The sequence below is a fragment of the Argopecten irradians genome, chromosome 6, assembly GCF_041381155.1.
Source record: "Argopecten irradians isolate NY chromosome 6, Ai_NY, whole genome shotgun sequence".
NCBI lineage: Eukaryota > Metazoa > Mollusca > Bivalvia > Pectinida > Pectinidae > Argopecten > Argopecten irradians.
Genome location: NC_091139.1, coordinates 28,749,685 through 28,762,260, shown reverse-complemented (window position 1 = coordinate 28,762,260; position 12,576 = coordinate 28,749,685). Strand labels below are relative to the sequence as shown.

The 12,576-nt window shown below is 33.7% G+C and overlaps 1 protein-coding gene across 1 annotated transcript; it reads right to left on the bottom strand.

Annotated features, from left to right (window-relative positions):
- Window positions 1-5,887: 5,887 nt before the first annotated feature.
- On the bottom strand, window positions 5,888-12,477 carry LOC138325546 (NAD-dependent protein deacetylase Sirt6-like). The gene is made up of 5 exons (XM_069271290.1): window positions 12,019-12,477; window positions 10,388-10,558; window positions 9,106-9,488; window positions 8,475-8,668; window positions 5,888-7,993 (listed from the first exon to the last, which is right to left on the bottom strand). Exons 1-5 carry the CDS (start codon window positions 12,368-12,370, stop codon window positions 7,801-7,803), a joined length of 1,293 nt encoding a protein of 430 aa, XP_069127391.1. The 5' UTR covers window positions 12,371-12,477; the 3' UTR covers window positions 5,888-7,800.
- Window positions 12,478-12,576: the final 99 nt, after the last annotated feature.

Sequence of the window (12,576 nt, the reverse complement as noted above, 5' to 3'; positions counted from 1 at the left end):
CAGCAACCAGATCCACAGAAGGTGGTAGACCATCCCCAAGTGTTTGATTCTATAGTTACAATGTATATCGACACCTATCTATGTATAATACTGGCCCAATATTTCATATTGAGGTGTCTGAATTTAGAATCAAACGCCTGTGGGTTGACAGCATAAGGGATCGACAAGGAATACAAATGTATGTATACTGGGATAGGTTGGACAGTGTAAGATGAAAGTTATGTTTTCCGTAGCTTTGCTGGGATCGTGGAAAAAAACATTAAGTCCAGAACCGTTAATGCAGGTATGACAAATACCCCTATAAACAACGGCTATAACATAAAGCATGGAAAGAGGAATGTGACAGAAAGTTTCGTGTGGAAGTAAGCAGGGGCAATTTATTAGCATCACAGTGAAAGGAAGAAAGACGGTAGTAACAGAGAGGGGCAAAGAGGCAGAGCGGTCTCCTTTTGTGGCTTGGTCAAGAGCTAAAACAACTAAACAAAACACGTACATGAAATACCAAATAGACTTTTGATGTAATTAGTTTTAATATAATTATATGTAAAAAGTATACATACACGTTCCAATAAGTTAAACGCAGTTAAAGGTGGTGTACAAGCTAATGTTAAAAATCCCATAGAAACTGCCCACAGCCCAATTTACATGAAACTTTGCATAATGAAAGTACAACCAGTTGTCCCTTTAAAATAAACGTAACACTATTTTTTTCATTTTGTGATTTTTCCATTAAATTTTCTGTCTAGTAAATGTAAATTAATTTCGAAATTATTAAATCCGGGAAAACAGTTTTAAGTGCCATGAAAATAGATAATGTAACTACATGTAACAACGGACCACTTCTTTGTTAGTATACCGAGCTATGCATTTCCAATATATGAATCCAGAGTCCGATTTAAGTGAAAATTAGTGTACAGCAATAATTGTAGATTCTATAATATCACGGTAACACCTTTGAAAATATTGGTTGCCAAGGTAACAAAACGGAGGCCTCTGACTGGCTAAAATTTAAATAATTTTAGAATTATGTGAAAATTGGTATATAGAGGTTATGAGGTATGTTGAATAACATTCTATCTCTTTCAAAAACATTGGCTGCCATGGAAACAAAATGGAGATCTCTGATTGGTTGAAATTTAGATATAGTTATATATGGCACGAGGTGCTTCTAGAGGGTATCCTCCCAGAACACTTAGTTATATTTTCTCATAATGTTACATATTACTAATGTATGTTTCTTTCAACTTTAACTCCATTTTTATATTTCCAATTTACTAGTATACGTTGCTAAGATTTGATTTTGTTATTTCGTCCATCTATTTCTATTATCGCTTTGTATCATATCTACTTTCAAACAATAAGTGTTTTTGTCAGCTTGAATTGTACGTACCTGTACGTTTTGTATCGAAATGGTCCAGCTATGTTTGAAATACCTATTTAATATATTACAGAAAATTAGAGAAATGTTTAAAGATGCTCCACCGCTGACAAATGGTATTTTTTCACTATTAAAAACAGGAGCAGACGATTTAGTATTTTTCTTCAGTTACAAAAGTTACTTACTTTACACCATTACCACCATTCAAAAGTTTGAGCTTCTAATTTTACTTCAAGTTCAAAATATGAAAAATAATTAATTGCATCCCGAAAAAATTCCGTGCCACTATATCCTATATGGAATGAAGTACTGATTGCGCATGCACCAAAGGCAAAATGAATTATTTTATATCATTTTTTGTGTTAATTAGACATATATATACACGATTAAACACCAATTACTGTTCAAATAATGAGCATCATTTATGCTCTGTCGGCGGTGGAGCATCTTTAAAATTTAATCATTGCTTTTAATTACATAAATGTACCTGTTTGTTTGTGGTCTAATTTATAAGATACAATCTATGATTATTAAATGCTGAACGTTTGTCAAAATAAACAACCGTTGAACGTGGATGTAAAGCACGTGACACGATATGTCTCGACATATACACTGTAACATCCTATATAAAGCTACAGATCATACGGTTAGCACTGTCTGCATTACTAATGATATTGACGTACATTGTACATGTGTATAGGAAATCCTGTTTACTTTCCGCTGTTCTAATTTAGTCCAGAATTTAGATAATGAAATCATATATGTATATATAATCACGATCAGTTATCTCATAAAGCAAAGTTTTCTCCGGGGGTAACACTGCTGGAACACTAATTTAAAAAGTATTTATCCGCCAATATTAATTTGTAGTTTCAATAAATTATTTAACTTAAAATTATCCATAAGAAAGTAATTAAAAAGTGAAAGAATATTTTCTGCCTTAAATCTAAAAATTAAAAACCGCTCCGGTTTAGATATGTACCCGTAAGGATTTTCCAAATTTTGCATAGAGCATTATACACAGATGGTGGTTGATATACAGGGGTTCGCAAAGACAGGTTTTAATGCACTAAGTATATCGAACAGAAAACGTGCAGGCACATTACATATATACATGTATATAAATAGTTTATGTTGAGTAAACAAAGAGTGCCGTTATCTTGTTAAATTAAAAATATTACATTGATTTTAAAAGTATCAGTATTGAGTAAAAAGACAAATGATTAACACTAGAATAGAAATAGCGAACAGAAACTACATACATATCTGGGATATTTCAACCAAGTGTATCAGACAGAGATCTAAATCAGCGTAATTAACAGTCTTATAAACTAATAAGTTTTACGTCAAATAGATATTTGCTTTAATAAAGATTGCAAATTTCGGGGTGTTTGGGTTTTTTTTTTTTTGAAAGCAAGCGCACTCATGCAGGAAATGCCTAGTTATTAATTAATTATTTTACAGATCTCAAAAGTTCATATTAAAGATAGCAGACAGTAAACGTGAGGACTAAGCTAGGTAGTTATAAGAAATTCACATTTATATCACTTCTCAACAATTAATTTGAATGCAAACACACATTAACATTTTTAGTCCCCTGCCGGTTAAACCGGAGGGGACTATATAATGTTTGTTCCCGTCTGTCTGTCTGTCTGTCTGTCTGTCCGGATTTGGTTTCCAGATGATTACTTGAGAACTAATGAATGGATTTTAATCAAACTGCACCCAATGGTAGCCGAGGACATAACCTACAGTGTAGCTTGGGATTGAATTTGGGGTCAAAAGGTCAACTTCAAATGTCACTGCTGCTAAAAATAGATTGTTTCACGAAATATTAGTTTTTAGAGGATAGCTTAGAAAACATCAACGCATTTCGATTTAACTTCACACAATGGTAGTACATGTATACATGTATGACAAAATACAGCTTGGGATTGAATTTGGGGTCAAAATGTCAACTTCAACGGTCAATGTTACTGAAAATATATTGTTTCACAAATTTTCGTTTCCAGACAATAACTTGAGAAAACATCAATGCATTTTGATCAAATTTCACACAATCGCAGCATATGAGAAAATACAGCTTGAGATTGAATTTGGGATCAAAAGGTCAACTTCAAAGGTCAAAATTTCTATAAACAGATTGCTTCACAAATTTTTGTTTCCTAAATATAACTTGGGAACACATCAACGGAATTTGTTCAAACTTCATACAACGGTAACATATATACATGTAGGAGATAGCATAGCTTAGGATTGAATTTAGGGTCAAAAGGTTAACTTCAAAGGTCACTGTTACAAAAAATAGTTGGTTTCACAAATTTTCAATTTCCGGGCGATAACTTGAGAACACATCAACAGAATATTTGTTCATACAATGATAACATAACTAAGCAATAATAACCTGCCATAGATTAGAATATGTAATTGACGACAGGGGACGTATTGCTTGCAACACAGAGATATGAGAATATTTGTTACAGATTATATAATCATTGACCCACCAGTGCCCTAAGACCATTTTTAGACGTTTTAGAGGTCTAGATACAAAAACGGTCAAAATTATACTCTACATGGTACTATAAAACGTCTAAGAATGGTCTTTGGGCACTCTGGTGGGTCCATGATTATATAATCTGTAACTAATTCTGAGATCCCTGTGGCTTGCAACACTTACTGTAAGCTTGTTCTATCCATATGATAACTAATCAATTCCAAGTTAACAGGTACAGAACAAGACAAACTAATCACTTTCTATACACGCATGTATAATCTATCATGGCGGATTTAGATATGAAGATTCCAACGTCTTATTTTATTTTTTTTTTTTCCTGAAGAGTTATGAAGTACGACAGCCGATTGGGCTCAATTTAGTAGAAGAAGAAATATCCATTTCGCGCTATCACCCGAAACTTTGGCGTTATTTTTTTCAACAAAATTGTCCAGTCTCGATTGCGATTCATGAGTTCAATAAAGGAAAACGTTAGGTTACTGTGAAACATGTTGCCATCCGTATTTATCATATTACTTCGAGTATCTCTCTCAAGTCGTCAAATTACTTCTAACTTGAAACCCTAAAATGAGACGTGCCAAACGAATTGGATCTAGTTTCATTAGCATTTCTGAACTACAAAGGAATTTTTTAACTTCGTTTCTCCATAGGGAAGTATTTCAGCTACATACAATGTAAAATGTATCAAAGTTTCAGTTTTTTGTAAATTCTGCAATGCTTTCCATGGTGAGTTTTCAGCTAAGGAATGTTGACGAAAAGGGACCCAGGGTTCAAAAGTTCTGCATTCCATTTAAAGTATCGTTTCGTTATGGGAGAAAAGGACTTTCCATAATTTGTGACGGGAGAATATTCGAATATCATATATTTATTTTTTAGAATGTATGGAGTTTAGCGTCCGCTGCCCATATATAATGAAGTATCTGTGTGTTCAGTTCCATTCCCAAAAGATACATCATAATCTTCAAGATTCTTCTATACTGATTAGGAAGGGAGCTAGATCATTTTGCCATTGTCAATAAGATGGGCAGACAAAACACGAACATAGTTAATTAGCCTCTTAATGAAAACCAATGTGCGTGCTTAAATGACCTTAGCTGACCAACCACCAACCAACTAGAACTATGGGCATCCTCGATTCTCCAGGGGTTCCGATCACTTACGATCTCCACACCCCTGGACTATCTCATAGTAAAAATGAAGGCAGCTCAGGTGAACAGATCTGAACCAATCACAGACCTTCAAAGATTTCCTTTGAAGACTACAGAGAGAGCGACGCCCAACTTCAAAGCCACACAGTCAACCACAGTGTACCGTTATACGGCTCTTTTGATGTACATCAAAAGACTAAATTACCTGTTCTGTTATGTTGCCTCCAGTTTTACTACAAGACAGTCCAGGGGTGTAGAGATCGTAAGTGATCGGAACCCCTGGAGTATCGAGGATGGTCAATGGGATGCGTAGTTATATATTCTACTCGTCAGCATTAAACCTCCTTTAAAGCCGGCAAGCTTAAAGGACTTGTCTCCCTTTACAAGTTATTAAAAAATCTAAACCAGCATAAATAAACTTACATTCTACTATAGGCCTACATGACATTAAGATTCAAATTGTTAACCACAAATAATACCAAGGCCATATTGATGTAATTCAAATGTTTTCAGTTACAAAATTTACTTACATGTACTTTACACCATTACCCCCATTGAAAAGTTTGAGCTTCTTATTTTACTTAAAAATATTAAAAATAATTAATTGAATCCTGACACAACGTCCTATAAGGAATGAAATAGTGATTGCGCATGCACCAAAGGCAAAATCAATTATAGTTATTTTAGATAATTTCTTGAGTTAATTAGACATATAAATACACGATTAAACATCAATTATTGTTCAAATGATGAGTATCATTTATGCTCTTTTAGCGGTGGAGCATCTTTATTGTTTTGTTCTTGGTTTATGTAAATAAAGGAACGAAAAATACAGTAACCAATTTTTTATTTAATTTCAACAAAAAAGGAAAATGAACATATATAAATGTACATTTATCAAAAGTTGATGTAAATGTGTGTAAATCATTTCATAAATACATTGCATTATAATACTGTTATATGTATTTTGTCATGAGCAATCAAAATGTACCATATGAACATTTTGATGTCACTATCACATTATTGAGGTATTTATAATTAAAAGGGCATGAGCCTAAATAAACCTTGAAAGTTTGAATGAAATACATATTTATGATGTGCCAGATACCATACTAAAACTAAGTAGAATTATTGTACAAATAGGTCAATTAAAGTAATTAGAAAGGAAATTCCATATTTGTATATTTTGGAGTGACCTGGTCTAGAAACTATGATGAGTGAGATAATACTAGTAGTATTGAACTTTAGTGACCTCCCACAATGCACTGCGCAAATTAAGCAAATGCAAACAAAATGGTCGGTCAAAAACATGGGTGAACCGAAAACAAACATATCATTTAGATATTACGTATGTGCAAAAAATGTCCGCAGACTGCAGCAAAAAAGATATTCTGAATGACTGAACTTGCACACGTGTTAAACATATATGTAGGTCAACAGGTGTATTTCTCTGGATTTTCAATGAAATAATCATCAATACAGTTTATACATGTAAATTACAGGTAATATATGACATTTAATTTTTTAATGAACCGAACCAAAACTAAGAATCATCGTACCAAACCATACATTTACAGTTAACTGCGACACTCCTCATTGTAAATCTGAAAAGCTTCCAAGAATATGGAAAACTAATGTTCCTTGCCATGTCAGCCACTTTGTTGTTCATTATGGCTTTTTTTCACCATTTCGTTATTGTGTTCCAAAACTAAAATAGGACAGTCTCCTTTTTAAAGTATTTGGGGTTGGTTTTCGCACGTAGAGTTCTAGAGTTTTAGATAACCAATCATTATAATGAAACCATCAATAAATGTCTGAAAATCATATTTAAACACACAGAACAACTTATTTTGGTTCATGTCCCTTTAACATTCATAAAAAAATACACCAATATCATACAGAAAATCATTTCATTATCACAGAAAATATAAAAGTATACATTTACATAACTGAATTAATCAGGATTCTAGATCTCATAGTAAAAATATGATCTGAAAAATATAATTTGTTCAACCTATTAAAGTGATATTGATTCATTAAAGGCATTAAAGTGAATATGAAATATATGAAAAGATATTGCAGATTTAATATATGAAGTGTGTTGTTTGTACATTTGATGTAAAATAAATTAATAATGAAAAAGGAAAGATATCAAAACAATTTTGATTTTGGAATAAACATTCTATACAAGAAAGTTCAAAACTAAGATGAAAATGAAATCATTAAACAATTTTACGATTGAACATGTATCTGGTACGTTATTATTTTTTATCTTTATTATATTTTCATCACATATTATATTGTTTAAACACTTTTCCAGTGTTTTTTTCGGTGTATAACTTTACTAAACCGCCATTGTGTTGTGAACTAGTTTCTGTCGGCGGATTTCCTTGAATTAAACAATTTTACAAATGAACATGCATCTGATACATTTTCATCTCTTATATATTTTCATTGCATATATGATCTTTTAAACACTTTTACAGTGATTTGTTCGATGCATAACTTTACAAAACTGGCGAGTAAAACTTACGATTTTCACATGTGAATCACGACGTAATAATGCAAAAACATGGTCAGATTTTGGTTTTCGTCCACGGATAAGCTGCACTGGTGTATTAGCCGCACTGGTGTATTAGCCGCACTCCCGATTTTCAGGGAATAAAGTCGCGGCTTATACTCCGGAAAATACGGTAATTCTTCAGCAACATCTTTCCATTCAAACCTTCACAGTGCATTCCTTTTTCAACAGAAATATTTCTTCAGGCACGCTTTTTGTCATATGTTTTCATTCTGCTCTCCCTACCACCTTCCCATTTCTTCAGATTTTCTGGATCCATGATGTGCTTCATCACTTCTCGAAAAAATACATCACAATCCCCAAACACCCTTGATCCTATCTGTGTGCCGTCCTTTCCTTTCTTGGTGCAGACATCGTCCATGTGTGTCTCCTGTCTGTTTTGAAAATAAACAAATTAATTTTGATATGGAAATTTTAACCACTGAAAAATTATTAACTGAAGCAATGATGTTATGATATTCGGTGTCAAACAATGATAATGTCCCTTGACTAAGCATTGTGGTAATACCAAGGCCTATACATTTGTAGATCACAAAACAGTGTGAAATTGTTTTGACTTATCCAATCACAGATAATGTTACAAAAAACATCATTTTGTACTGCCAGAGTAATCTTAAGATTGGTTCCTGGAGCCAGCAAAAACTTATTCCATCCCAAAACTGACTTGACTACTTATACAATGTCACTGAAACATCATCTTTTCAAATCAAATCTTACTCATTTGTAGTGTAAAACAATATTAAACAGGTTTATTAGTACAATTTTTTATTCACATAATCGCCATAATGGTTTTGAAATTCTGGGAGACTCCTGGAGAATCCAGTAGGGTTGACAGGTATGTAAAATTTTGTTTACCTGTTACAGATAATCAATCGAAGTGGATGTTTTCCAAGTTCCACTAGGTCACTGGCTGGTGTGACCTGAAGAGTTGTACCCAGACACAGCATTAAGTCACACTGACAGGCGTGATGATCTGCCCGCTCACTAATCTCATCCTCCAGCATGTCACCAAAGTTAATGATAGAGTCCATGAGAAATCCTCGACAGCCCTGCAAGATAGTCAATGTTGAAACCAATAAATATTGCTGTATGATATTCCTTTATTTACAAGTATACATCTGGAAACTTTTAATCAGAAGTCATATCATTACAATATATCTATGGAATTTGAAGGGCCTAAACATAATCAAATATCATTTCTTTCCAATTCTTTAAGTAAGCATTGGATCTTACTTTGCAAAATGATGTGGTAGCTTGATGATACTATCAATAAAATGATATTATATATTGAGATCCATTTTGGAAAGTCCTGTATACAGTTTGAACATAAAACTCAATTTTTTTTTATTTCATAGATAGTAAATTTATGTGGTTTCAATACACAGAAAGGTTTTAAGTAAAACAGTGACAGCTGTAAACTAGCCTATGGCTTCACATATTGGTATATATTCATGAGATCTTGTAAATATGAAATTTTAGCTCTTACTTTTTTCTCACATTTCCTTCCTGTCCGATGGCACAGTCCACATTTCTCACACTTCTTAGCATGTTTAGGTTTACGTATATCAGTTTTACCATAATCCTCTAGCTCCTCATAGTATTGACTACTGACATCGTCCATCACATAGAAGTTCCTCTCGTACCTCTTCTCACATAATTCACACTTTTCAATGAAAACATTGCCATGCAATTCAGAGATTTTATCATGTTGCACTCCTGATAAACCATGCAGGCCATCCCCATTCTGGCTGATGATAAGCTTAAGGTATCCCTCCTCCATCAGCTTGTACAAAGCTTCATGTGTGTAGGTCGGTCTCAATGATTCATAAGGAACACCATCCTCTTCCCCATTCTCCTCCTCAGTTTCATCTGGAAGAAATAACACATCTGACATTTCATACCTATATCATAAATTAACACATTTGATTACTATACATGTTTGTACTGCATGATAATCTACTCAAGTAAAATTCCTTATTATTTTTTTCATAAGTCGTTCATTGTTCTTTATAAGTATTTACAATTAGATATAATTATATGTTATATACATTAAAAGGTATATGCATGTATTTAAAGGGACAATTCAGTCTAAGAGAACATTAAAATTTGTACATATATCGGAAAAAACCAGTTCTAATGGAAATTAGATCAGTCGGTTTTACTGTGATATGCCTGAAAAGCCTATGGTGGCAACAAATGAGTGAAATGTTCAAACTCGCTCGCTGTCCGCCATTACACAATGTGGTCAAACTTCTTGTATGCCGTTCCTTGTCCCTTGCTCGTAGAGTAATACTACTTTTGTCTAGAACTGCTCAAATTGCTCTGACAGTAGTGTGTTTACCTTATTAGGTGCATTGTGTGCACGTCTTGCCTAAAAATCATTTTATCACCTCCTCAATGGTTATGTAGTTCATTTGTTTAACGTGTGTGACTTTGGCTCAGATATGGGTACAGCGTTCATATTTTATCTGCTTAATCGTATTGATCAACGATTTGATATTTCAAAGATATTATTTAAAATACTTAACAATGTCGTGGACTTTGTCAATGGTTTACGTTATATGTTTCATAAGAAATGTAGAACAATACATTTATGCTATATTTTGCTTCTTGGTTATAATGTAAAAGAATTAGCCTGAGTGAATTGTCTCTTTAAATATTGCAAAAAATAAATAAAGTTAAACTCTTTAAAATTTACTTATATTTAGTAGTTATGTAGAGTTATCATGTAGATATATCTCAATATAAATAAATTAAACTGTAAGAACCTTCTTCAGAATTTATAGTTCCCTGATCATTTTGAGTTTTTCGTTTCTTTGTTTCTGGTTCATCTGCCTCAAACATGGAGTCAACATCAAGTGAGTTTTGATCCATCTCTGTCCACTTTCCACTCTTCCCCCTATAATCTCCAATGCCAGCTGATGTTGAAATCCCAGCACCTGATGATAGAATTGCACCAAACAAATGAACTTTTATCTAAAATTTACCCATAACAAAACAGATACAGTAGGCTTGATTTTTTTTCATACATATACTACACAGTGCTCCAGATAATTTTTTGAGGGATGGATATATATAATTGTACTCGCACTTTAGAAAGAGACGAGTACAACTCTTGATGAATTATTAATTGTGCGAATATCTATCTGAATCAAGGGCACAGATCGATTATGTAGACTCTTAAAAATAACTGGAAATTAACCTGATTCTACTGAATTTCTCCTGATTTTATTTCTTGATGTACCGGGTAAGTAATCACTCATACTAATTGGGTTGGCAAATAACAAGTATTATACGAGTAGTTTGTACACATTCATACAATTTTAAGGGGTAATTGACAGGTTTTCAATGGGTATTTTACCAGTGTATGGATCTTAACTGGAGCACTGCACACAGAACCCTTGTGGAGCACTGCACACAGAACCCATATATCATAATAAAATCTTGTGACAATTAAAAATGAATTTTACATTAAGTATACCATGTGTTCCATGCAAATTACTAAATTGATCATGATGTGATTACGATGCAGATTTATTGCCGGCAATTCATATAAGAACTCATAAAAACTTCAACTGCATATGTAACGTTAATACTCCATATTCCAGGGGTCAATATAACGTCAGTTATAGTAACCCCTGGAGTATCCAGGATGACACTATATTACATGTACAGTAGTACATACCGCATGATGCTTATTAAGAGCGCAGCTCTCTGCGCGGCCAAAGGCCACGTAGAGCGAAGCTCTACTAACCATAACACGTGTGTGAGCATATAGATTCCAATATATTCCAGTACCCCTTGGACTTTGGAATTGTGTCCCGCGCCTCCATGCAGGCAGCCATATTTTAATTCTCGTTATCAGCACGACGAGATTTTATATTTTTCTGTAGGCAAAACGTATCACCAGGATACACTATGAAATTACTTTAAGTAGTTTTAAATAAATACACAAGGATAAGAACGACACAATAAATGTTCTGGTCAAAATAATATACTGTCTGTGTGTTGTCAAGCGCACGGCACCGTCAGTCTGGAGGCTTGGTGCTAAAGATGACGCCACATATTCCCGCACATTTTTGACACATGGCATGAACAAGGTCGAAAAAAATGAAATAATCTAGTTGAATATTTCTTTCTAACCTGTATATGACGACTGCTAGACACAAGTATTGAAGAATAGCATTTACTAAAAATCAATGATCGGACTACAAGTTAACAGCAATCTAAATCTGAGGTTATAATCCTAACTATATTTACATTTTTTATATGTAGCTGCGCTCTTCTGAGGCATTGCCTTAAATTCATATTAGTTACGGGCCTCCCAAACACACACTTTTAAGTACACTCTGGACATCCATGTCTCATTTACCTGGCCTGCATTAAGGTCATGGCTTACCTGTAAAAGCAACACAGTGTTTGCTTGATGTTATCATTTTCGCAACTCTCTTTGCTTCACTACATAAATGTTGAAGAGAATCAAATTGCTCAAACGATTTTTTCGCCTCCTTAACAAGAATTTTCTCCTGTTGTGACATGTTAGGTCCGTCTTTCTTCTTTGTACGAGCACGAGATAGCTTCAAAATATCACCCCAGCAATCTTTGTGAAACTTTGCTTCTCCATCACTTTTCCAATTTATGGAAAGTTTTGAACCATCAATTCTCTTCTTTGGTAGAACAGTTTTGGCCTCAATTCTACATTCAGATTCGTCTAAAGAGATATTTTTGCAATTCTTATACGAACAAATCATTCTGAATCTCAATTCTCAAACCTTTCCTGATTAATGCAGACAGTGCAACAATCAATCTATTCTTAGAGTTCACATCATCCCGCACAAGCAATAGACAAAGTCTATTTTTCGCTCGACAAGTTATCGCTTAGAGCCTCCTGTCTTTCAAACATTCAACTGATTTTGAGTTGTTACGCTTGAGGGTTGTCGTAAAATATAGGGAAAAT

Coding starts and splice junctions, on each gene's coding strand:
- LOC138325546 (XM_069271290.1), bottom strand. CDS start 12,370: ATGATTTGTTCGTATAAGAATTGCAAAAATATCTCTTTAGACGAATCT. Junction 10,559..12,018: donor ACACTGTGTTGCTTTTACAG/GTAAGCCATGAC, acceptor TTCTATCATCAG/GTGCTGGGATTTCAACATCA. Junction 8,669..9,105: donor GAAGGAAATGTGAGAAAAAA/GTAAGAGCTAAA, acceptor ACTATCTTGCAG/GGCTGTCGAGGATTTCTCAT.